We start from the raw sequence: 27,322 nt of genomic DNA on the forward strand, positions 1-27,322 counted from the left end.
GAAAAGAAAAGAAAAGAAAAGAAAAGAAAAGAAAAGAAAAGAAAAGAAAAGAAAAGAAAAGAAAAGAAAAGAAAAGAAAAGAAAAGAAAAGAAAAGAAAAAACATATGGAAACACAGGAAAAAAAGGCAGCTTTCAAGCCTCTAGAGGAAAGCAAAAGCACTAGGTTAACAATGAGAAAAAATAAAGATAGATTTAAAAAAAAATGCAAGTGAAAGAGGGTGACAGGAGGAAAATGGATAGAGGCGGCAGAGGCTTCCTTCCTTTGTCATCTTTTCAGTCACTTTGGAATACTCTTGCATCCAACAGTAACTTACCCATATTGCTCACAAAACTCTTTGTAGAGAGGAACTGTATTTATATCCTCAGTCCTCAGCTTCAGCCGGCCCCATTCTGCCTTTAACATTTCCACTTGCTTCCACAGTATCAGGAAAGATCTCAGTAAGATACATGATAGGATTGGATCCTGATGCCTCAGCAATAGTTTGCACATTTTTTTGCTGCTTTGCAACCAGTTAGTACTTGTGTCAATCATTTCTGCCAAGTTCTGTGAAAAGTCAGAGAGAAATATTTTGCTTCAGAAAGTTTTGTGGCAAGTTTTTCACATGTTCTTCTTTGCTTAATGGCATCTCATACAATATACAATGGAATGTGCAAGAGGCTGTCATGTCTCAATCATAACTTGCAGCTGGCCTGTACACCAGTGTCCTTCAGAACACAGTATAGGAAAAAAACAGGGCTACTTTTTGATTGCAATGAGTAATTCCATACAGCAGAGATGGGGACAGAATTACACAGAAGTTAAATCCTTTGTTATATTGCTGCTTTCTTCAAGGGAGTATCATCAACAGCAACTCTACTTTTTGTCTAACTAAAAGTATTGTTACAGAAACCAAACTCTTAGCTCAGATCTTGAAGGAAGCAAACCTTAAAATAACTACATTTGCCCTCTTCACCCATTTTACCTTACAAATTGATTAGCATATCTGTTTTCCATCACAAGCAGTTTGAATCTCTCCCCTTTCCTTGAACCAAACCTTTGTGTAGGTTCTGGCAGGTGCCCCCCAGCAGGCATCCCTCAAATATATGCCCACAACACAAATACTCTGCCTCTCCACAATTAACACAATTAACTTTTTTTTTTTTTTTTAAACAGTGGCCAAGCTGCTCCGTTCCCTTTGGCACTAAGTAGCTCTTGCTAAAGAAAGAGCTGGGCCTTATGTGGGCTGTGGGGAGAAGTCAGGACAATCTCCACTTTCTCCAGAATTCTAGCAATACCAGCAGGCCCTCAAGGTGCATCAGTCACCAGGGCTTCTCTCAAGAGCACTCAAGATTTGTAGGAGACAACATTGTTCCCTTGGCCTCTTACCAGATGGCCAGGAGTAGGTAAGGTTATTACATTTCTCAGGTCTGAGTCTTTTATGTTCACAGAGATTTGGTTGCAAAACCTAAAGGAAGCCCTACACAGAAGCTGTATGATGCCAAACTGAGTTGTCAGAAGTACCTGCTTGCTCTTAGCTAATGAGGCTTGACAATCAGTGTGATCTTCCACAGCACAGCTGTAGCAGTTCTGCAAGACATCCTCCATTAGAAACTGCATTGCAGTCAGCTCCCCATGAGCAACTTTTCGGTCTGCATCACTCAGGTTGCAAAGGCACAGCTGGAGAGGAAGGGAGAGTCTGTGAAGGTCTGTAGCTCAGAGCTTAGCAATAGCAAAACTCAGCTACTGTGAGCACAGCGTGTGTGTGTGTGTGTGTGTGTGTGTGTGTGTGTGTCTGTGTGTCTGTGTGTGTGTGTGTGTGTGTGTCTGTGTGTGTGTGTGTGTGTGTGTCTGTGTGTGTGTGTCTGTGTGTGTGTCTGTGTGTGTGTGTCTGTGTGTGTGTGTGTGTGTGTTATAAACCCAGATAGAGTTCCAGCTTTTAGCACCGTGGTCCTAAAACCCATATGCCCATGCATAAAAATAATCTGATTCTCTAGTTCTAGCACACTAGAAAAATGACAATTATAGGTTCATTATCAGCAGAAATGATCTGCTCTGCTTGGAGAAAGATCAAACATGAAGTTAACAGTAGAATGGGCTTTTGGCAGAAAAAAGGAGAGATGTTTTTGGTTCACTCCTGTTGTTTAAAAACCAAAGACAGGAAACAAGATAGTATTAGTTTATTTTCCTCTTGCATTGTAGATTCATCTTGTCTTTGTGTCTTTGAACATAAGCACAAGGCTGCTGTCTCACAGTACCTGCATGTTGTAATTTACATTAATTGAGTTGTTGATAGTGACTGGAAACAATCCTGCATCCATTAGGAATGTCCTCCAAGGAAAATGCATGAGTGTCTAAAAGAAAAGAGATGACTGCTCATAAATAAGAACAGCATTCAATTAATTATGAGACTCCCATATAATTTGATCAAGAAAAGGCAACTCAGAGGCCAAGATGCTTGATATGTGACACACTCAGCTCCAACTTTGAAAGTAGGCCATGTACTGGAAGAGAGAAGCATCTATTATCTCTCTTTGGGAAGGAAGCAATAAGATTCATTCCAGAATGTATTTCCTACCAAGATGCTGTGGTACTTCTGCCTCCACAGAATAGCTCCTAGGTTCCTACTCAGTGACTGCCCATCATTTATTGCTGGTCATATCTCAGAGGCATCAGGAGCCTACATCTTATTCAAAGACACTGCAGTTTTGCATGCAAGTACAAATCTTGTTTCTCCATTACACTAAGGTCTTAAATGTCATTGTCACCAAAATCAAGGCAGAAATGGAAGAAAATTCTATTCCTATAACTCCTTGTTCAAGAAAGGCATATTTTAAAAATAAAACAGTATTACCAAATATTGGAAAATTGGAAGGATGGGATTAAAATGAGGAAACATGAACTTTGAATGATCATCTAAAATTGCCTATTACCTTGGAACATGCTTAATATCACCAGCAAGACCCACCTTTACTTCCCTTAGCATTACACCAGCTTTTTCTGCCAGTGTCATTCAAAGTGCCTCTTTAGCACACAGACAGCTGATGTGGCACTGTGTACCTCTGCATGATGATATAGCTAATAAACCAGTAGACCTAAACACTTTATGTATAATCATGACAGACATGCCAGACAAGCAAATCTGCTGCTAGGTGATGAGAGAGCTCATAAGGATTATTACCCAAAACAGAAAGTTAGTAGAAACAGCATCAACAGAATAAAGATAGGCAAAACATTCCTAAACATAAAAACATAAAGATAGGCAAAACATCACAGAGAATATTGCATTTTGCTGACACCATTGCGATTACATTCCATCCTAAATTTTTATTATTTACTTTTGTAGACAGCGTTTTCTAGGACCCCGAAAGATGAATCAAGTTAATAAGCTGCGATCGTGGGAATTTTTTTAATTAGCTATCAGGTCCTTTGCACTATGGTAGGGAAAAGTAAGCACCCCAGAAAGAACTGCAGAGGACTTTGTTCTGCAGAGAGCTTAGTGCAAACAGATGAAGACTGTCTCTGCAGGTGTATGCTTTACTCACCCTGCAGCTTTGAGGATCCAGAAACTGTGGGAGCCATAGCTGTGAAGAAAATGCACTCCGAATCATGGAGTTACTAAGTGGAGGCAGCGCATGGGATATCCTGTCTGTAACATTCTGGTAGGCTGAAACATTCCCTGAGGACAAAAATGTCTCCCTGTGAAGGAACCAAAATTTTTGTATTAAAAATAATTTAGATTGCTTCAAAAGTCTCCAAACGTTCCACAACAAAAGCTGCTTTTTACTACATCCTATGCATCATGTAAATACATTATTCAACCAAGTTTAGTCATGATTTTGCCATTTCAACTTGGCTTCCTTGTCGTATTCAGTTCTCCTGTATTTCATTCACATGCTTTCAAAACAAAGAGCCCATGATAAGGTGGATCTCACAATATGAGAAGCAATCTAGGCTCCAACTCCTTCTGTTGCTGCACATGCTCCTTTGAATGGCAACTCTAAGAAAAGGATCTTATTCTTTAATTTTTGACACTTACACAAGCACTCTTAAAAACGCCATGCAGTTCTTATCAGTTCCAGGACTAACAAGGGAATTACAGGGAGAAATAGCAGCTTCTGGGATCAAATTTGGCAAAGAAGTTTATAAAGGACTAAATGTGATTTATTGCCACACTGTACACCCGGTGTAGGTGTGGCATGGTAGAAATGGTGTTGTGAAAATGGAAACTAATTGCCCATGCAATAAGAATAATAAAGATGAAGCATATGATACACTGCATTTCTTTAGACTTCCTGTTAATGCACAGTTGCTTGTTTGAGAAAAAGGTCCTACCTCATGAGTCCTACCTACTCCATGCAGCAACCTGTTCTGTCTTTGATCATCTGTGTGGTTTCTTGGGAATCTTCCTGAGTTCCCTGTCCTCTCTGTTATGGAGAGCCAGAACTACATAGCCTCACCAACACTGATTTATTCAGTGATGTAGTGGTGTTCTCCATGCATTTCCTAAAGGGAATTGATTTGCCTTTTTTTTTTGGTCACTACTGCACTGAAATGTTGACAGAACTATCTGTCACAACTCTGAGATTTCATTACTGCATGGTATTGCTTAAATCAGAGGTTGTCATTTTACATACTGGGATTAGTTTTTCCCCCCCAGTTGCGTCTTTTTACGACACACTGACAACCATCTATTTTATTTTTGCAGTCAGTCTTATCAGGTCAATCACCAGTCAGTCCTTGCCCTTCACATCCGGGATATATCAGTGTCATGTACACACCATATTACTTCAGCTTGTCCCTATTTGAAGTCATCTATGAACGTCTGAACAGCACAGGAGGAAGTTCAAACTCCTGTGAGACACCACTGGTAACCTCCCTTATCCACTGCAACAGTTACCCATTTACAGCCTTTTCCTTCCTAAATTTCAACAAATTATTTACAAATGTGACCATCTCCTCCCATGTCCAGTAGCTGATTAGACTCCTTAAGAGCTTCCATTGAGACTAGTAAAGCTTCCAGGGAATCCAGACAAGCTGTCTCATCAACCTCTTATTCCTATTTGTTAACACTTTCAGAGAACCCCAATGTTTGTAAAGCCTGAATGCATTTTCCAGGAGTCCTGACTCCTCCCAGATACATCACATTTGCCCGCTCATCTGCTTTATTACAGATTCTGTTAATTTGAACCTAATTAATATTAGGTTTATCAGCCTGTGATTAGCCAAATCACTCTTGCAATCCTTTTTAAAAACTGGCAACACACCAATCACCTTCAGTCTTCAGGTATCAAAGCAATTCTATGCAAGAAAATAGACACTACAGTTAGTACTTTGGCTTTTTTTTTTCCTTTTTTTTTTTTTTTTTTTTTTTTTAACCCCCAAGTTCTTTCATAATTCTTGAACATTATCTGCTCTGGTAATTTGCTGATCTTTGTTTCAGTTCATTTGTTCCATAGCTTCTTGTGGCAACTCTTGCATTTGCAGCAGATCCTCTTGATGCATCCCCCATAAAAAAAGGTTTTTGTGTGGGAACCTCTGCTACAAGGAATGCAGAAACAAATTGTTTTTAAAAAGACGCGTGCTTTTGCCCCATCTTCACTGAACCCTACTGACTGGTAGTATACATTTGAATGTATTTGACCGCTCTTGATATATTTGACATAAGAATTATTATCTTGATGCCTTCAGCAAAATTATTCCGAAAAATCTTTCCTGGGATGTCTTGAATCATTTTGCGTTTAGCCCATCACAGTTTATATTCCCTTCTATTTCCTTCTTTGGAATGAAACTTCAGCTTTTTAAAGGATGCTGTCTTGCTTTAACGATCTGTTTCATCTTGTTGTTTAGCAATACCAGCATCCTCTTACCCTTTCTTAAGTCTTTGTTCACATGTGGTATACATTTCTTGAGTGCCTCCAGTATGTCTCCAAAGAGTCTCCATGCCATCTGCAAGGATTTAACTCCCCTAGCTAACCCTTTTATTTTTTTGTTTTGTTTTGTTTTGTTTTTTTCTTCATTTAAGCATTCTCATTTTTATGTAGTTTCTCAGCTATGGTGGTATTTATTTGGCTTTCACTGTTCCTTTAAGGATGCTTTGCAACCATACAGTGCCTGCATAATCTGAACTACGTCCTGCATGCTACTCAGGACCAAGTCCAGGAGTTTTTTCTGTTCTGGTGGACTCCCTAACCTGGTTGCTCCATTAGATGGTCTTTGATTACACCTACAAATCCAGAATCACAGAATCCTCTAGGTTGGAAGAGACCCCCAAGATCACCGAGTCCAACCTCTGACCTAACACTAACAAGTCCTCCACTAAACCATATCCCTAAGCTCTACATCTAAACATCTTTTTAAAGACCTCCAGGGATGGTGACTGACCACTTCCCTGGGCAGCCTATTCCAATGCCTAACAACCCTTTCAGTTGTAATCCAGCCGTATGTCATGCCACCAATGGATTTTATTGAGGGGAGGAGAATTGAAATTTCCTTTACGTTTGCATGTCCTGCCCTTGTTTCAGTTCTGCCAAGGATTTCTCTTGAGTACATTCAAACCATTCTGTGATCACTACTGACAGACAACATATGGTAAGAGAGAGGGGAGAAAAGGGAGACAGTTGTTTTTTAGGAAATCCTGAAAAATACATCTTATTTTGGTTTCTGTGATGGGGGAATTAACTTTTTACAGGAGAGTAAACCTAGATCTCAGTATCCTGGAAGTCCTATACCTTCTATTAAGCATTCTCTGTCACAGGAAAATATAAAATGTAGATCCTGTAATAGAACAAAAATTTTTCAGTGAAGCATGTAAGGACTCTTAGCAAGTTTGGTGAAAACAAAATCAACAGGAGGTATATGTCTATGCTTACAAGGCACATTTCATGATCTTGGAGCAGATACCATGGACAACATTTAAATTAATCTTTCCTACATCTTTCTTGTGAAAGCCTCTTAAAAAGACTAATAGAAAGTATCTAATAAAAAAGGTGCTTTTCCTGTCCCTGAGGGGCTGTTATTCCTACCGTAGTCGATGTCGGATTGCTGCATCAAACTGTAGAAACATCACTTCTCTGTGAGCAGCTAGCAGCTGGGCTACTTCACTGGGATCTAGTGGATTCTGGAGGCTGTCAATCATTTTCTGTATCTCTTGAAGTTCACTTCCTAGAGTGCCAAGAACAGTAAGTTTACCAGATAAGGTGTCAGGAAAGGCACATAAATATATCTCAGTTCTGTAAACACTTGTTCCCTCCACGTTTTTTCTACCTTGTGACTTCCTGTAATTTTCCTCTTTACCCTGACAAACAGAAAAAGAACACACTTCCACCCTCCTCAACGCTACAAAAACATTCTTTAAGGAAAGAGATTATCATGGGTGGAGAATTACAGGGAAGTAGTAAGGGAGGACAAGGCACAGGAACGAAAAGTTACAAGCATCTTGAACGGTTCTGTTATTACCCTCACCAATTAAAATTCAATCGTTACAGAATGCCAACAAGGCCAGTGCTATATTCCATCTTATTGGTTATCATACCAAGACGAAATTTGACAAATGGGAGCAGAATCACATCCTAAAGATGGCATTTTACATACTTCAAAGACCCAAACTAGTTATGACCAGATAGATGATGACAGGGACAGCTTCTCCAACTAATTTCAATAAAATACTATTGGGGTTCAATTCTATAAGCTAGTGAATATTTTTCTGCTAAGGCTCTGAAGTTTTTAATTCTCTTTAAGCCCAACAAAAAAAAACCTTCCCAAAGCAATTGACCTCTCTAAGTAATTTATTTATTTATTTATTTTTACAGGAGCACCTGTTCTTACTTGGTACTTGCACAAAACATGTGCATGGAGCTGGACTGCCTCCCAAGGCACATGCACTGCAAAAGTGATTTAACTTTGATGCACCTATTGCAGAAACCCAATGTTCTTTCCGTCAGGCTACACAGGCTGTCATTGTTTAAGAAAGATATAAATTCTGATTTGAGGGAGAGGGAAAATATTCCTGAACAACAGCAACAAGAAAGATCTCTTGGTCAGGAGCAACATAGTTAAATTGTCTGTACAAAATGCTCTATGGAGACAGCAGAATACTAAGGACTCCTCCGTTGTACACACTTTCTGTTTTAACAGCATGGTAGCTAGGCACGCATTAGATGTGTCTGAAATTCAAGCAGCACCTTGCATATAATATTCCTCCTACGTTTGGTTACGTGGTTTTTCACTGAGCTCAGCCCTTTTGATTGTTTCAAAGCTCATTTAACATGCTAATTTACACGAGTTTTCTCAGCCATTTATAAATGAAGTTACTAATATACACCTCATGGTACAACGAGCACACGCCACAGAACAGGGAGTGCTTTTTGTTGGAGAAAAGAAGCCCACTTCAAAATCAAACATGCACAAACACAGTATTAAAATAAAAGCTATAACAAGTATATATGATTCACTGAGTCCTTTCTTCCCTTCCGAAAAGGAAATTCAGGAAGATGTATTCAGACCTGGTAATACAAATCTTGCTCACATAAAAAGAAAAAATACGTAAAGGATCACATGACAAATTCGGACACATTGAAAGACAAAGCTAGTAATTTTTCTCAATTCTTGAAGAGTTTTATATTTTTACCTAGTTGATGTGATCTATTTTTCATTTTTTAAGAGATGCCAGGGCAGGAGGGAAGCTGTGCAGTTGATGTTTTTACTCCTGAGTTGTGTCTGAGTGGTGCCAAATCTATGAACATGGGCATTTCTAGGTGGCATGAAAACAGTCCAGCCCTGCAGCACACACACACACGCACAGAGAAGGGATTATATATAACACGCCATGTTTTGAAATTCTGGCTCACTACACAGCAGAAATAATGCAGTGGCTGGAAGAAACATGCCAAGAACACTTCAAGGCTTGGGATAAGGTTATCTTCTGTAACTTTAGTTGCCTATTTATCAGACATGAAGCTTAATTGGGCTTCTGCAACATTAAGTAGAGGAATACAGGCAGCTCCTGAGAGGGTTTCATCCCACTCACTTTAAATACATTTTAGCTTGGGATGAGCAACTCCCACGAAGGTGTCTTTGTAACAGTGCCCAGCAAGGGTGTCAGTGACAGCAGAGGTACTCAGCTAGTGGTTAGACACCAGCAGTTATGTACCTAACCACAGAAGTAAAGCTACGCAAATCCCCCTCCTGCACTACAGGTTAGCATGAACAGGTCAAAGCTATTAGGAGAGCCAGTACTGTTTCTACACAAATACATGTTCATGCAGGACAACACGCGCCACATCTGTTTTAGATAGAGAACCAAGTGACAGATTTACTAAAGGAAGCAAAGCCTTCTTTTTTTAATCTGCTGGTAAAGACAAAATCCCCACAGGCTGACCAGATGGCTTAACAGAAACTTGCGAGAGGCGGAAGAGCAATTTTTGGACCATGTTTTCTGTTCCCTGCTGGAGCAGAAGTCCCAAACCTGGTAGGTGAGGTGCTTGTCTGTGAGATTGCTTCAGACCTGTGTACAACCTTGAAAAATGACAGTCCTTCACCAGGAAAATGGAGCAGAAAAGGCAAAAAAAAAATAGAATGGAATTTTGTTTTGATTTCAGTCTTCAGTTAACATTAATTTCATCTTCAAACTCACTTTGTCCCTTTCTCACCCTCAGCATTTCACACTCGTTTTGCAGACTCGGAGAAATCTATCTTGAACATGCAGTATCTGTAACTTACCAATCCTTTCAGTTCCTCCCCAGTCTGAGGTCAGAGGCTCTGGGTTTAAGGCACAAGAAGAGTTTGGTGAATTTCCTAATTGAGCAAAAGCCAGGAGATATGAAACCACGTCATGAAATGCACCGACAATTTCTAGGCTTAGGTGGAGAGCTCTGAGAGCAGCCTGCGGGCAGAACAAAAGCACAAAGAAAACCATTCAGATGATTGGCCTTTAGAAAATACACCAGAGTAGGAAAAATTTTTGAAAAAATATGACTTTGTCCCTAATGGTGGACACACCTAAAGAAAACAACTGGATCTTCACTGAATTAATGTTAACATCCTATCCACTGAGGAAGGAACAGGAGCACTAACGGATGCTGCTACTCGTTAACAGGACACATACTGGTCCTCTGGCCACAACTGCTCCAGCACAAAGTCAGACCTTCCTGTGAGGGGCCCCAGGGCAGGGAGGGTTGTGATTGCGGCCCTAGTTCCTGCTGGAAGCTCTGCTTGGCCTCCCAACCCCAAAGACCAATGCTGAGTGCCAGATTTCATTCAGGCTCAAGATAGCACTCACAGCCATCACCATACCATCTGGTGTTGCAGCTTCTGGTTTAGAAACTGCTACCCCAGTGCCTCCCAGCCATCATTTTCACTGTTTATCTGTCTAAACAGATGGATGCTGCTTCCTTTTGCTCGAGGCAGAGAAACTAGCGTGAGGAATATAAGAAAGAGATAAAACTGTTAGAGAGCGTCCAAAGGAGGGCTCTGAAGATGGTGAAGGGTCTAAAGGAGAAGATGTGTGAGGAGCATCTGAGGCCCCTTGGTTTGTCCAGCCCAGAGCAGAGCAGGCTGAGGGGAGGCCTCATGGCGGCCTGCAGCTCCCTCACGAGGGGAGCGGAGGGGCAGGCGCTGAGCTCTGCTCTCTGAGGACAGCGACAGGACCCGAGGGAATGGCGTGGAGCTGGGACAGTGGAGGGTCAGGCTGGGGGTTAGGGAAAGCTTCTGCACCCAGAGGTGGTCGGGCACTGGGACAGGCTCCCCATGGCAGTGCTCACAGCACCGAGGCTGACAGAGTTCAAGAAGCTCTTGAAGACATGGGCTGATTTTTGGGTGGTGCTGTGTGGAGCCAGGAGTTGGACTTGATGATCCTTGTGGGTCTCTCCCACTTCAGGATATTCTGTGATTCTATGACTCTTCATCAGCTAGCCTTCATCACTGGCACACCCTAGCTGTACCCAGATTAAAAACACTGATGTACGTTTCCTCATCTCCAATAACAAGCAAAATTGTTACGTGCATGTAAAGATGTCTACAGCCTAGAACAAAACCTTTTTTAGCATTAGCAAATACTGACCTTCTCTGGAAGCATCTTGAACATAATCAGCACTTCAGCAGGGTGAGGGATGAACCACAGGTTAAGGAAGGTGAGTCCATCTGGAGACAGCAAATGGTGTGGTCGAGGATGGAAGCATCTGAGTGATTGCAAGAAGTGAGAGATGTTTAACATCCTGAGATTTGTTTCTGCCTGTCACTTCCCTGAAAGATATTTTATTTTTTATAAAGCTGTTACTTGGATATTGGAATTGCCTCCAATATTTGGATCAAGCATGCTTTAGACATAATTTAGTTTTCATGTATAAAATACAAGGTAAAAATTTGACCTTAAAACCTGCTGAGTTTGATGGAAATTTTCTTTTTATTTGATTTTCAACCAAGTCCTAAGATAGTTATGTTGAAATGTTTTACAGCAGCACCTTTGAGCTGAGCTCAGCCAGAAGAGAGGGAAGGGAAGGGTTCAGAGATGATCTAGTCCAACTGCGTGACCACTTCAAGGCCAACCAAAAGTTAAAGCATATTAATGAGAACATTATCCAAATGCCTCTTGAACACTTAAACAAATCCTCCATTTAGTTCACCTGCACATAAACAGGAAAAGTATACAAAGCAGAAGGGTGCTGATGCAAGCCTGCAGTATCAGCTCCCCCCAGATCTTGCCATCATAGAAGCACCTTGGGACAGAGGTATGCATCTCCATCCATTGCTGTATAAATGCCCTGAGACATCATCTTCTGAATACTGGCATGCAGGTACTACAGAGCTGCCATTTTCTATCCCAAGTGGTAGCTGAGTGGGTGGTGAGAAAATCCAGCATCTCTTCAATATGTCTAATGCCATTGTTGGCCCTAGCGATATCAAAACAGCACTGGTTACTAAAAACTAACAAAGGACCAGACACGGAGAGATGCTCCTCAACATGCTCTAGAAGGACTATCATCCATGATGAGGGCTCAACACCTGTTCTTATGAAGTCCTGACTGCCCCACCCAGGGCACTGAGAAGCCCCACTCCTCAGAAATCCCAGCAGACTTAAAGGCATTCAGCATTGGTGGGAAACAAGCACAAGTTTTGAAGAATTGTCCACTTGCTCCTTAATGCAAGAAGCAAAGAAGCAGGGTAGAGTTGTTTTGTATCATCTGCCCATTTTGTCCACCTCGAAGATAACAGGCATTGATCCATCAGTGCCGTGCCCCTTTCCACTACGTCAGAGAGAAGTTAGTCCCCAGATGGTGACCAATGCATATGCTTATATAAAGCTGGGACATGAGCTGATCTTCTTAGAGCACTCAGAGTCTATTCCCCAGGAATGTGTTTTTCCATATGGAATGGGAGACAGGCAAAGCAAAGCAGCAGGCAGGCATTAAAAATCTAAATAATTATTTTAAAATATGATGTGCAATTACTAGTAGGCAACCAACCTTTCTTTTTTTTTTTTTCCTAGAAAATATTAAAATGCATTTATGACATGAATAATTCATTTTCCTGTTTTTATATACAATATGTCATTTCTCATCTTCACATACAGAAAGTACAATATGCAGCAAGTACGTTCTGAGATGAGATATAAATTCAACCAGGAGATTAAGTTCATCTCCTTCTGAAGTAAGTTTTTCAGGGTTTTTAGGGTTTAAAATTTTTTTTCTTTTCCTTTTGTCTGATAAGAGCAAGGCTGAATGCAAAAAATAGACCTTTGGTTTGGGTGGGATGGAGTAATGAATGGTTAAATGCTCTGTGTTGTAAGCACGGAAGTCATATTTGGGCAGGGTTTGTTTAACCAGCTGTCCTTTACTAACTTTTGCAGAAGAATGATAAGCACAAATTGTGCCTAAGGAAACTGCACAAGTGACGCTTTTCGGGGTGAGATTAGCGTTTGTGCTGTAACTCTCTGTTTCCTCTGCTTGACATCACAGTCCGTAAATGACACCGGCACAGAGAGAGCAAACACAGCGCCCAGCGCGTCTTCCAGAGGCTGAAGCACGTGCTCTGCCCAGATGCTGTCTTTACAGACCTGAGGGAACACGGGCAGCACCCCAACAGCACTGTCCCATGGTTGCAAAGCAGTCCAGCAGAGTGTCACCGTGGCACCTACCTTCTTCAGAAACAAAACAGGGACAGTGCATTGCATCCACGTGAGCCCAGGTGTTGCTTACCCCAGTAAAACATGAATGATTTGCAGTGCCATCTCCCAAAAAAAACCAGCTAAAAGATGGTTTAATCCTGGATAAAGCAAATTTTCTACATTATGTGAAAAATAAACTAAAAAACAAAAACAAAAGGTATGCTATATTTGGTCACACAGATACTAGGGCATTTTAAAAGTGTATAGCTAAGAGCTATGACCCAGATTTTAATGCCAAATCTGGGAACAAAGAAACAGGCGGGGGGAAGGGAAGGACAGGATGGTCCTGCACTACACAAAAACTGCAGCCCTGCATTTTCTTCTTTCTAACATTTACTTTTAAGACAGCAGTTGCCTTCTGCACAGTAAGACTTGTCCCCTACCTGAGTGCTCCTGCTTTTTTCTCAGGAGTACTGCTCATGCTTATGTAAGCTACCGAGGGTGGGCACAGGTGTCCACAGCCCTCCCTTTGACCCACTGCAGCTGGGCTCTGCAACAAGAGATAGCAAAATTGAGAGGGAGAGGGGCTTCACACTACACACCTGGCCAAATGCAGATATATGCAATACGAGCTCCTCCCCTGAGGCTCTCCTAAGTTGTTGGAGAGAGCAAGAGGCACTTCTAGGACATGATTCATGTCATCCTAAAGCGGGGACCTGAAACAGGTCAGATGAGACATCCCTTTAAAGCACTGATTGATAATCGGGGACCCTCATCAGATGCAGGCATCTCCAGTTAGGTGGGCTATTCTGGAACATTTTCACTGATGTTAATAAACTTCAGACTTTCAGAAATATAAATATATGAAAAAAACCTTTTCATTATAATTAGTCCCATTCTCGTTTCTTCTGTTCTTCCCCCAGAATTTCTCCTTCCCTTTGTTCTTTATTCCATGTTCCTTTTTTTTTTTTTTTTTTTTTCTTCCCCTCTTCACACCACTCTTTCTCCACCACTGCACCAAGCCACCTTCCCCCTCCACCACATCCATATTTCTTTCACCCATCTGCTGGTCCTCAGCAGGAGGGACAGGGAACATAAGACCTGCTCCAAACGCCTGGCAGCCACAAATGCAGGCAACGAGATTAGTTCAGAAGATAAGAAAGCAATTGAATTAATGTCTTGCTATAACCTTCTAAATGCAGGCAAGATGGAAGCTAAATTTGTGCTTTCATCATAACTAATTGACAGTTCCTGTCTACAAGGTGTTTCTTAGCTCCTGTTAAACAGCAACAGAAAATGAAACATTAACTGGTAATGACTGATAAGGCAGGGATGAAAAAAGCACAGAGGGGCTGAGAGGGCAGGAGACATTTTTAATTAAAGCCCTTCCTACAGCTTTCTGCAGCTCTCCAAGGTGGCTTTATAGCATGAATGTCCATTTGTGTGCCACCCAGGGCAGGGGTAGGTCTGAGTAGGGGCAAAGGGTGGATTGCAGAGGTCCACATACCAGCTGCTTTCTAGGTACTTCCACACTGACTACCTCCACTAAGTAAGGTTTTATGTTTTGCTTGTATTATAAGTTAAAATGATTATATTAACATTTTTGAAGAATTGTAGTAGTATAATCCTGTAAAGTATTCGAGGGCATTGAAACATTTTTTTGCTGTTGAAAAGTTGGTAACTTTTCAACCAAGAAGGAACAAACAACTATGTAATTAGGGTGCGCAAAGCTAGCACTTGCTGATCTATACGTTGAATATCCCACCAGAGTGGGATATTCACACACTCCTGAAACTCACCATGGCTTTCTTTTTTGCTAGATGTTCCAGGAGTAGAAGGTATTGCATAGCACAAACTGCAGATGTATAGGTTCTGCAGTCAAACTCAGCTCCTCTGAGCAAATAACTCATGTCTGATTTAGTCTTTGCTAATAAAATGTTAGCAAGCAAAACAGCTGCTATGACAACTAACCACTCTTGGTGCTAACTATCAAATGAGTTCAGCAAAGAAAGTGGAAACTGTGTGATCACAAAACCCCTGACTGAAAGCACCTGGGTGTGGGGGTAGCCTGAGCTTGAAACTAAGTCTATTAAAACAATTCATGTTACTGTGTTCAGAGAAGGCTCTTTCTAAAGCTAAGACTAAAGGTGTTACAAATGGCCTGTGTACAACTTTTTATGGTTGTATGCAAAATACTGTCAAGCTCAAAAGTTTCTGAGGGCATCGAAGACAATAGTACAAAAGGCAATGCACTAGACAACACCCAATGAAGGCGGGTAGATAAAGGAAGAAAATGGCCCGCACATCGGGCTTGTGATGGGGCTGGTCCCTGGCAACTAGAAACCAAGACCAGTGTACATCCACAAGCCTACAACTGACATGGAGTTGAACACTAGGGAGGGGTTAACAATCTCCTTGTCAAGTATCTGTTGAACTATATTTTATGACTTGTTTGGCTTGTAACCACAGTCCCAAGCTTTGCTATCAGAACTAAACTTCTCTCTTGAACATTAACAAACATTTTTTTTCTGTGTTTGCTGCTGAGCCTCTCAATTGCTGGTGGAAAAGATGAACAATAGCAGAACCAGTGTGCTGGGTGACTACTTTCACATCTGAAACTATCTGCCTGCCGGTGCTAACTTGGGCAGCCCAGAGACTTAAGGACTGTCAGCATAAGGGCTTGCCTAAGTTTTGAGGAAGGAGAACCTTGTGACATCGCCAAACGGACCCTCCCTTCTGAAAGGAGCAGATGATTTAGGGTCATCGCCTAGTCTGTCATGTGCTCTTCCTCTCCCCAGCTTCTGACAAGTCTCATGTCTATGACCGACTTGTTAACAGGTTTCAGTTCAATCTTAAATAAATAAAATTTAAAGGGTATAACAACCTCCCTAGATAGACTTAATCATCGAAGCAGAGGATTTTCATCCAGAGAATGCAATCATCCACTTATTTTCCCATTACATACAGTGTTGGGACTAGAAGCAAGCATACTTCTGAGGTTTTACTCCTTTGTATGCCAGCTCTTGCAGGAGAGTCTGACTGTGCACATTCTCCATCCATCAAAACTGACAGATAATTGGCTGAACACACTGCTCAGGGCACCTTTAGGCTATCACTCCCCTTACAAACATGTATTAATTCACCTTTACTTAGTAATATGCACTAAATGAGGACTCTGGCCCCCAGAAACACATTTTCAAAGATGATACAAACCTGGGATCAGGTACAAGGTTTTCCTTTAAGTCTTGCTCCTCCTTTTTTCCTTGAGAGACTCCAATTATAAAGTACTTGTCTCTGATGACAGGAAAATCATTTAAGAGGCTTCTTAGGCTATTGTAGTATGCAATGAGCTGACCTCTCAGGGCATGCTGGGACACACGCTCATTCAGCCTAAAAAAAGTGGGATATATAGTTATAATATATATTGTGCAGGGCATCACCTGCTCAGGTTAAAGGTTCTACCTTTGTTGAGCCTAATTTCTTTCTGTATGGACATCTTTGGCATCTTCTATGGCAAAAATTACAGGCTATGATTCTTCCATACTGAGACAACTAGAGGAATTAAAATCACAAAGTGACATTTACAAACCAAACAAAATTTTACATGTAATGCTTGTCATCAGGCAGATGTCTTTATAATGCTTTGGAAATATCCACAAAAGAATACAGCAGCTGCTTTGTGGTAGCTCTTGGTGCTTACAGGATGGTAAGGAAGCTGAAGCAGGAAGGAGTTAAGTGACATGACGAGTTAATTGCAGAACTGGGAATTAGATGGTGTGACCCTGAGTCAGATTTCACAATCACTCAGCTGCACTGAAACTCCAACCCCTGGCTGCAAGCTGCAGACTGATTGGCGTGGCCTTACCTACATACTGGTTGAGCTGCACCTGGGCTGGAGGAAGTCTGCATCTGCCACATGATAAAAAGCTATGCAAAGGGAACCAAAATATCCACCTTGGTCCACATTTGTCTGTGAAACCAAAAGGTAAGCTGCAGAATTTCCCAGGTTGTACAGCTACACAGTGGAATAGACATTTCTTACAAATCCAGGAATTTATCTCATTTGTAAAACATACTGAAACAGCTGCCCTTTTGCAGCTTGTTCCAGGGCTCCTCAGACACACCTCTGCATACAAGGAAAAAACAGACATGGATGCCACATTCCAGTTTCTTGCCCAGTGTTTTGGCAAAGTGGAACTGGAACATATAATTCTTTAGTGGCTCATAACAGGCGGTGCGCTCCAATAGAAATGTAATATACAAACTAGTCTAGTGGTGTTTATCAAGTACGGTCCATTTCTCAGTGAAAAATAGACCAGAAATAGCCCATTTCCTCATTTTTTTCCTCACTTATTGGCTGGTGTGCTCAATGCTATTGCGTGCAAGATGAAAATCCCAGAAACCTAACGTCAGCTGGGGTTAAAAACTACAAAATAGTGAAAATTGACATACGAACACAGGATTTTCAAAAAATAAAAATAAAATTAAGTCTAATTGTTTGAAACTCAAGTTTCTCACAAGTTGTCATACAAACTAGATCTAAGTTATAGGACAATACATCACCACTAGGTCATTCTCTGAACTGCTGATTATTTCCATTACAATTTCTCTTTCATATTTATGTGTTTACTTGGTGTTTCTGCATTCTGCTTACTATCCTATCATCAATCCTTTCCCCTCATAAAGAAACTAAGTGTCATTTTTTCCTAGTTGTCCAAGAACATGGCTTGTACTGCTTGTAAAGTTATCCCACTAAAGCAGTAGGTGCTTTTCTTTTCCTCAGTTTGCAAAATAGCTTACAGGTGTATTCATAACATTTTGCATAGAAAGTTCATAAGTTCATATTGTCCACATAAAACAGATACCTTCAGAACAAGAGTTATATTTTAAACATGTTGTGTTTGTATGGAAATGTCTATACTAGAAATATAGTAAACATATCCATATCAGATATACTTACTTAAGACAATATTCAGCAATAACGTCTCTTTTGAGTTCCAGAACTTCATCCTATGAGACAATATTTTCATGTAGGACTTACATGTCTAACAAAGCCCCCCAAAATGTAATTTTCTATTATTTTGATTTTATAAAATCAGGTTATGCACAGCATTAGAAATATCTCAAAAATGTAATTTCAAAACTGTAAGGACGATAAACATTGAGAAATTTCAACCAGTATGACAGTTCCAACAGTTAAGGCAGTCTTACAAATAAACCCAAAATTATTTTATTCAAGTCTGGTTTATGTAATTTTGTTCAAAAATTCTTTCACATTTCCCAAAAGAGTTTGCAACTAGCAGTTATTTTCTCACATACCCATCTAGCCTACTCGGCTTGCAAGAAGCTTGTGACTACATTAAACTAAATAACTTATGTTGACAATTTTCAAAAACAGAATAACCATTAAGAGTTTGTATAGAAGGATTTCGGTTGTTACTACCTGGTAAGTTCTTAATGACCACACCTAACCTGTTATGCTTTCAACAATAGATAGGGAATCACAAACAGTTTAATTCAGGATCCATGTTTTCACCTTTATATTGACACTGGATAAAGAGGAAATTTGCAAAAGGCAAATACTACGCCTATCATGGTACTTTCACAAAATTTTCTATGTCTCTCTAAAACAAACAAACAAAGCCAAAGGGAAGAAAAAAAAAAAAACTGCTAGAAATATTTATGAAAGGAGCCTTTCTCACATACTACCTGCCTTTAGCTAGAACTACTGTTGGGTGCTTCATACATAAAAGCCCAGAAAAGTTCTGCATCCAGTAGTATAATTATAGCCAGAATTTACCTCCTTACTATAGCCAGAGTTTACCTCCTAACGTATTTTGAAAATCATCTTGGAGTAATGTCAGTTAGTGTTCACACCTTCAGTAAGCCACGTGTCCACAGATTGCTGTTCCTTTCCATGTGCCTCTGTCATGCCCTGTAGCCGTGCCCATGGGAGAGCATGGCAGAGGGAACAGCACAGTGGAAGAAGGTTCCTTTGGGTACCTTCAACCTTCCCTAAGTTGGGGACTGCCGACCCCTGAGGTGAAAATTAGGCATTTCTTAAATATACAAAATTTGCTATTTCCTCCTCTACAGTGAGCTTTTCATTTTTGGACTCTCCTGTCTGGTTCCATATAGCACATCTCAAAGCCACTCACCAAGAACCCTCAAGTCACCCACTACTGCTGCTATGGAGCTGGGCCACCAGCTGCAGCCCTGTGTCTGACCTGCACACCGTAAGCATATCCAACCTTCCCCACCTCCTCCAGGTCTTCCACACCTGCCATCGGGCATTGCTCTTGTGGGTGCTCGGGCAGCCCGTGAGTACCTGACCACCCGCAAGAAAGTTGCTGACCTCTGAAGCCCCTTCACAGATGAAGAAATTGAAGTCCACAGAGTGTCAGCATCTTTTCCAAGACCACACAGGCAGTGCGTGATGGGACAGGTCATGGCAACAGGGTGCTCTGCATATCAGGAAGGTGTCCTAACAGAATACCTTTCTCACTAAAGCAACCACAAAGCATAATGTGAACTCTACATTACCACCTTGCCTATGTGCTAAAAATCAGCAGTCCTCAAAGAGGCTAAGCCTCCTGAAATACTTACAGGGTTTTGCATTCTGCTGCCCAGCATTTCCTTCTTTTGGATGAAAGTGTTCAGCATCATATTTCGGGGCCCCAGTTTCTCCAGCTGAATGGAAATAAAAGCTTCAGGAGGCCTGACAAGGAAAGAAAAGCATGCAAGTTGAGAGGAATCCCCTTCTCAAAGGATCAACTGATAACTGTCATGTGAACTCCTCAAATAATTTCTCTAGATTAGACACAACTTCTCCAACTATATCCAGCTTGCTAGTTCCTTATATATAACAGATAAAAATGCACACAATTTTGTGGATCAGCTACCAGTGATGAGATGAGCTCTGAGGACAGTCTCCCATTCTGCTTATTTTTAATTTCATTGCAAGTAAGATAAATGGTAAAAAAAAATAGCAGCTAACTAAAAGTAATGCATCTCCTTATATTGGCATGCTAGTATCAGGAAATGTGAGGCTGACTGGGCTAAGTTGAAAATGTTGAATACCCTTTTATCTGTACCTTCTAATCAAATGTTCAATCGACACAGTTTTCAGTGCTCAACATCCAGATGATCAGCACTGAATAACATTAAAAATTATATAAACTGGGTCTTGTCAATGCCTTACTAGTACACAGTACCTCATGGAAAAGCCAGGAAATCTGGCCAAGGAATGAGTATTTGGGTACATGAATGCAGAGCCAAACCTCTGCTCTGCAAGAGTGGCATCATATTGAATGGCTGTATTCTGTCCCACTTACTATTTGTCATAACTTTGCGAAGTTGTCAAGTGTAAGGACACTGATGTTCAGAAAACCCTACGAGATATAAATAACAGGTTATCTCCAGAAGATTCAATGTGAAGCTTGAGTCCCATTGATGGGGTATGGCTAAAGGACCACAATGTTCAGACAGAGTCATACCAAGAAGCGGGGAGTCTGTGACCATGACCTTGCAATTGGGAGCACATCATTACATGTTGTCGCTATGGAGGACCAGGAGAATGTAAAGCAGCATGTGCTCAGGATTCACATGTACATCAGACCAACCTCTACCCAGTGACAGGGACTTGGCCAGTCTGTAACAAATACCTGTGAAAGGCACGGCGTAAACCTGAAGAATGCCCAGAAAACAACGTGTTCGGCGTAGTTGCTGGCAGCAGCTGATCCTCTGCTTGGCTTCCAGACACTGAATTTCTTCCACTTGCTGAACTCCTCTGACTTGTAAGACTTACGTTTCCTCCCTAAAATGTCATGAATATCAATTCTGTGCTTGCTCTAGTAAAGAATGGCAGCTCTTCCTACTAAATCAATGTAGATTTCCAATTCCGTGTGCTCTCATTTACCCTAACTTTATGATATAATAATTCACTGGGATCACTGAAAGTCACAGAAAAAAATCATTTCTCATTGAGCAAAGACATAATGGAACTGTAGAAGCAGTGGAGTCAGAGGCAGCACCCAATTTATAAATCAGACAACATTCTTGACATTCAATCAGCTACAAATAAAATATGAATATTCCCAAATATTCACTTTTTCTACTATGTACAAATAATTGCATATACAGACCACTTGTCTGGAAAATGATTTTGCCTCCCTATGAACAGCCCCAGTGGATCCTGGTATGATGGAAACTCAGAAAATTCTGCATATTTATGAAAAAAAAAATAAAAAAATCCTAATTTTCAAGAAGGAAGGAGTGGTAGTTTTCTAAGTTCTTAAAGTCTTATTTCAAAAATGGCACAGGCACTTTGCAGTCCAGCTTTCTTTGGTTTTCCCTATTACTTGCATGGGAGCTAGAAAGGACACTAATTCCCTTGCAAGTCAAGGAGAAGAATTGTCTTTTGAATAGAGTGGAAAAGGGAGAGACCAAAATGGGAAAAAAAAAAAAAAAAAAGACATGTTTTGAGACTTTACTGAGTTCCTTCTTCTGAGTACAAGCCTGACTTGGGTTAGGGCCAGCCTTCATATAGGTCTGCCCAAGAATACCTCTGCTCTGTTGCAGTAGAAAATGGACCTTTTATCCAGAGAATAATTCTTCCTGCTTTGTCTGAGCACAAGAAATATACAACTTGTGTTAAAAAAATGTAGTCTGTAACTGCCTTAGAAGTGAATGGGCAAACATGAGCAGTGTCATTTCTGACAAGAGGACATTGTTCTTGAGAAATATCTCTGCCTATAAAAAATGTCAGCATGGAAAAGCCTCCATATGTTTGACACAGAAGTTATAAATATATGGAAATTTGCTGTTCTGAATGTCTTTAGGCTATGGAACCAGTATTGAACAGGCTGGTCTGAGTGAAGACTTACGGAAGGCCCACCGTGAGGCTGGGCTGGTTAAGTCATGCCTTTCATGGCACAGCCTGCAGGTCTTGTCTCTCAACCATCTAGATGAGAGAGGCGTTTCACGTGGACCCTAGGATATGCCAGGGGCCTTGGCCTGTTTCTGGGCATAGTTAAAGCACACATACCACCCACAGCACTGAGGGGTCCCTCTGTGCAGACAGGCTGTGACATCTTGATAATATATCCAACCATCTCCCTTTCCTATGCAAGGAAGGTATTTAAGATTTTTTTCCAGTTTTACTTGTTAATCTGGCATAACAGATGCATGACTTCTTATCATTGCCTCTGTTGGTCATATTAATTGTTCTGTGTGTTTGATAGCCTAGCTAATAACCATTGACTGTAAATCAGCAGACTGATCAAGAATGGATGAGGCAGCTGTTAAATGATTTACAGAAGAGGGGAGACATCTGAAAACAAAAATTGCATCCTATGGAAAATAAGCCATTCACCATTTAGACAGGAAAAGAGCTCCAAATGCTTGGAAGATCAATCCTTTTCACCTCAGGGGATGATGAGCTATTGCCAGAGTAAGACTATTCATAGTTATCAGTAGAGAAACACAACACCAGCAGTTTGTATAGAGAGTACAGAAGAATGATTTGGGAAAGAAACCAAAGTTGGAACTGCTCATTTCCACAGCGGATTTCAGTGCTACAGGATTTGGCTAGAAATTAGCCAGGAAGTCTCAGACTTGTCATAGAGAGGGAAAGGAAACCAGGGACAAATGAAACCATGGCCTCTCTGGTACTTGCTGGTCCAGTGAGCCCTGGGAGCCAGGGCTCACGCAGCCAGCTGTCCCAGGAATGTGGCCTGGGTGCTGCCCAATTTTCCATTAGGTTAGTCCATGGTGTGAAGGGTTCCCAGTCAGCAGCACACAGGTAGTTCTGCCAGCAGCATGCTGAGCAGCTTTCTGGCCAGCCATCAGGACATGTTTGCTTGGGCTGATGGACCTCAGCTGCACGGTGCCAAATCATTGTCCTGCTTTATGTCACAGCAGGATACAAGCCAGGCACCTGTGAAACAGGTTTGTTCTGATGAAGCTTACAATCTTTGGGGTGAGTATTGGCCCTAGAAGCCCTGTTACATGTGAGGAAAGAAAGTATATAGAAACTATATACCATGTTTTGCTCTAGGAATGGCAATTCATGCTCAGGAGCTTGCAAGTCACAGCAGCACAGGATGTCTTTCCCTCCCCTCCCCACGCTGCTCTGAATTATCCAAAATGAGACAACTGGGAGCCATGATGAAGTGTATTTGCCCTTTTTAAACTTAGTAAGAAATTGATGTCACATAGGAAATATTTTAGCCTTGTTCCCTTAGCTGGTTCAAATCATCTCTAACAACTTTTGAACCATCTGTCTAATTTTAAATACGTTTGACAGAAGGACAGAGATCTCAAGGGTATAATGTTGCAAATTCAGCATGCAGTTAAACTGGGGATCCTTCCTTCCCCATGGAAAAGGCAAGGAGAGTTCAACCCCTAGCCATTTTACTTGGCCTGCTCAGCTCCTACTGGCATGAGTATTTCCCATAGGAAAGAGTGTTGACCATATTTCTGTTTTTAGAAGACAAGAAATTAAAGCAGCAGGAGCTGATGGTATTGCCATCCCAGAAGAGTACATATTTCAAGGTCGGGTTGTGATTGCAAGCCTTCCTGCATACTACAGGCTGTAAGATTTCATCAGTGCCATTTGAATGCAATTCATCTCCAAACTCTTCCAGTCCTACCTTGAGGTGTATTTTTAGCTATGCCTCATCACTTACCCAACTAATAAACTTTAAATAAATCACTGATGTGACACTATTTATTTTTATGTCATATGCTAATACACAATCTCTACAGTTCCTGCAGTCATCAGTGATGCTGTTTCAAGTGTTGCACAGGACTACCATCCAATCAATTACTAGCAGAATTAACAGATGCCCTCTCTGGTCTAAGTCTGACAAAACCCATTACTAGTGCAATGTGAGGAGGAAGGTGATGCTAACCTTTATGTCCAGGGTATGGGTAGGCTGGACCAGGTAACAAAATGAGGCTTGCTGAACAGCTGCCAAAAGAGCATTTTTCTGAATGACCTGGCAGGCAAGGATAAGTTGCATGTTCTTTATTCCAGATGGACACAAGAGCTAAGGAGAGTGGAAACAACAAAGCATTAGGCATTTTATGCATTAGCCATTTACTAGGCATTGCCTTGGCAGTTTTGAAGGTGGTTTGCATTACAGATATCACTCTTCGTCTTATACTACTTCAGCATCTTAATTTAGTGAAAGAAAGGGTAAGGGAGCATTCTGCTATATTTGGAGATACTGTCATTGAAACATGAATAAATGCAGAGATCACAAAAACATTTAGTTCATTTGTATTTAGTGGGCTTTATTCTCAGCTGTTTGTAGAGCATGATTTTACCAGAGCATGCAGCAAAATGCAAACAGCCTAGGAACTGAGTAGATACCAAATAAAATATATTTGTTTTTCCTTGACAAATTTTTAACTACATGCCACCCTGCTGTAGAGTACAGGTCATGTGTGAGCTGATGGCAAGGAGGAGACTTTGAAAACGGCTTTAAAGAAGAAACCTCCATAGCTTGGCACTGTGCAGTACTGCTTTTTATACACTCATATAATAGAAGAAAGGACTTAGTATGCAAAATGGCACTGAAGACTAAGGTCATTTTCTTCCTTTACAGAACTCTCTACATCCAGTATTATTACTACGTGTGCACACAGCCACGTGTATGCATCCTGCTCTATTTAATAAAGTTCCTCAGACAAAATCTTGCTGACTTAACGAGTTTCATCCCAGTAAGGATGTCCAAATTAGGCCACTATCTGAACAACCATATTTTCAGTGCAACTTTATGAAGTTAATTATGAAACAGTAGACTAAATCATATTAACACTCAAAGTCTTGTATATATAGACTTCTCTTGTAGACAAGTCTATATTGTCTAGCAAACATATGGTTGAAGCCCTTACATACCCCAGCAAATAAATAATAATAATACACATTCTTTGCATATTCTGCAAATTAAATCATTCACCTGCATAACAGCATCTCTTGTACGAAAACTAAACTTTCCGATATGACTGTCGATTTCTTGAATGCTTAATGGTAAGCTAGATGGGATATATCTGCAATAGAAATAAAATTATCTATAATTTATGACACAGATAGGAGCCAAACTGAGGATGAAAGGACAGTTTAGTTCCTCAATTAGAGATCTTAGAATGTTGCTTTAGTTTTCAGAAATAGTTTCCTAAGAAAAATAATATAACTCATGAAGTTTTGTGCTTAAATTTACAATGATTCACTAGCTCTTCCTGGATGAGCTTGGTCTAAACCACTGAAAAATCTGCTTGTTCAGTGTGATGATGTCTTGCTGGCCTTGTATTGGCCAGCAATATATAGCAGAATAATTGGCCTAAAGGTTTGGTTCTTTTTTGCACTGCTCTCCTGTCTCCTGTACTTTGATGTCCATCACTGGCCATGATTCAACTTGCAGCTGAAATTTCATTCCAAGTTGACTGCAACTGCTAAATTTTTTTTGGAACAGCCTGATTTTTGCAGATGGCAAGAGTGTACACAAGTGAATGGGATATGAGGAACAGCACATGACTGCAAGTGGTATACCCACAGGTAGGAAGAGAGCCCTATTGCCTTTGTTAGCAGTAGGTAATGACAGGAATGCCCTTCCTAAATGTTGTAAGAAAAATCACAGGTTGTTTCCCTTCTTCCTCCTAAAGCTTGGTCTAAAATACAAACACATACACAAAGCAGTGTGTGTATATACAAACATATGTACCAATTATTTAAAAAGTAAACCAAAGCAAATGCAAAATCTACTTCTTCCAGTCACTTTTCTCAGGGGAAGAGGGATGATGATAGATTGTATTTTCCTAGTGCAGAGATTGGGTCTATTTGTAGTCACTGAGAGCAAAACTAAGATCAAAGTTGTCACTTCATAAAGTGCAGTATAACTCTAGGACAATAAGCTTTCTCCGTGCTCAGAATTATGACTTTACTCATTACAGTTCTTGAGGTTCTGGTTTGCTACCTACAGGTTTTGCGGCAACCATTTTAAGGATAGCCTTGTAGGGCATCTTTTGCTTTAAAAGAGAATGCATTTTAGTTCCAAAACTGTCATTTTTCCACACAAATTCTGTGCCTCCACTTTCACTGTTCAATGTCTTTAAATTAGAATTATTTGATCTCAGGCTCTATAGAAAAAGGAAACTAATCATGAACCATTTTACATTTTCCACATGAATAATTTTATGTATTTTATGCACTGAAGTTTTTGTGGCCTATATTTGAGCCTAAGCAGTTTCAAGACTTGGGCACATCCAATCTGAAGAGATTGTGTCCTCTGAAACACAAAAAAAGTTCAGTCTACCTGTCAACACAGCTGTCATCTTCCAGGAGAGAGGTAATGAAGATTGGTGGGAGATGGTCTGCTTTCTCCTTGTGAACTGCAGATTCAAAGTGTGCTGGCCTCAGATACAAATGGAACTCCCCAAAACCTGTTTCAGTTGCAAAAGCCTTATATAACCTAGAAACAAAAACATGTGGATGTATTTGAAAAATTAATTTTCTCTCTGCTGTAGATAATGCTCACCTAGAAATTTCCATCTAGCAGGTTCATTTCAACAAAACATCTGCATTCAGTCTCAAATATTTCTTGTCATCTGAAACAGTATGGTAGATATGAAATGAACAAGTACTGTATCCAGATAGCTGATGTTTGCTTAGCATTTACCGTTCAATTGATACAGACAGGACTTATAAACAGTAAGCTGAGAGTCTACAGTGTCACAAGGAAAAATCAAGAGAAATATGCTAATGGCCCTATTTATAAGGGACTATATTTGGCAGAGAGGTGAAGAATATAATTTTAGACAAGGAACTGGGAGGAGGACTGACTGTAAAAGAGGAGGTTTCAATAGTCAAGCAGAGCTCAGACACAGTATTACTATGAAAACACTGACTTCATAACTTAAGAAAGTTTTATTCTAAAAGCCCACAATATGACAAAACCCCAACACAGCCTCCCCAGTACAACAAATGATCAGGGCAGCGCATCAGCAGGCATAAACGCGTGGTCTAGATGTAACCACTAGTTCAGGAAATCTCTAAAGCACCACAAGTTGGACTCTGTTTATACTCCCTCCCTAAGGCTCCATCACTGTATTCCTTCAGATGCAAGACCACAGAAACATTGATCTACTGATCTGTGATCCCTCTTTTCATGTAATACAAGAAGATGGCATAAAGAGAAATGTGCTTTTTAATACTGCACAGGAATAAAATGATCCCTTC

The 27,322-nt window shown here is 40.6% G+C and overlaps 1 protein-coding gene across 10 annotated transcripts in view; it reads right to left on the reverse strand.

Annotated features, from left to right (window-relative positions):
- The window catches only part of LOC118165223, an 88,295-nt gene that overhangs the window by 22,405 nt on the left and 38,568 nt on the right, over positions 1-27,322 (reverse strand). For 9 of the 10 annotated variants that reach the window (XM_035323176.1, XM_035323178.1, XM_035323174.1 and 6 more), the window contains exons 21-34: positions 26,400-26,555; positions 25,047-25,137; positions 23,994-24,131; positions 20,745-20,896; positions 19,687-19,798; positions 18,041-18,090; positions 16,294-16,470; positions 11,038-11,155; positions 9,699-9,861; positions 7,004-7,142; positions 3,524-3,677; positions 2,237-2,332; positions 1,503-1,658; positions 316-545 (exon numbers count right to left, since the gene is read on the reverse strand). In XM_035323176.1, the coding sequence (XP_035179067.1) occupies positions 316-545; positions 1,503-1,658; positions 2,237-2,332; positions 3,524-3,677; positions 7,004-7,142; positions 9,699-9,861; positions 11,038-11,155; positions 16,294-16,470; positions 18,041-18,090; positions 19,687-19,798; positions 20,745-20,896; positions 23,994-24,131; positions 25,047-25,137; positions 26,400-26,555 (1,932 nt within the window). The remainder of the gene's footprint in view (positions 1-315; positions 546-1,502; positions 1,659-2,236; positions 2,333-3,523; positions 3,678-7,003; positions 7,143-9,698; positions 9,862-11,037; positions 11,156-16,293; positions 16,471-18,040; positions 18,091-19,686; positions 19,799-20,744; positions 20,897-23,993; positions 24,132-25,046; positions 25,138-26,399; positions 26,556-27,322) is intronic. The other variant, XM_035323179.1, reaches the window with a different exon arrangement.

The sequence above is a fragment of the Oxyura jamaicensis genome, chromosome 3 (genome assembly GCF_011077185.1).
Source record: "Oxyura jamaicensis isolate SHBP4307 breed ruddy duck chromosome 3, BPBGC_Ojam_1.0, whole genome shotgun sequence".
Lineage (NCBI taxonomy): Eukaryota > Metazoa > Chordata > Aves > Anseriformes > Anatidae > Oxyura > Oxyura jamaicensis.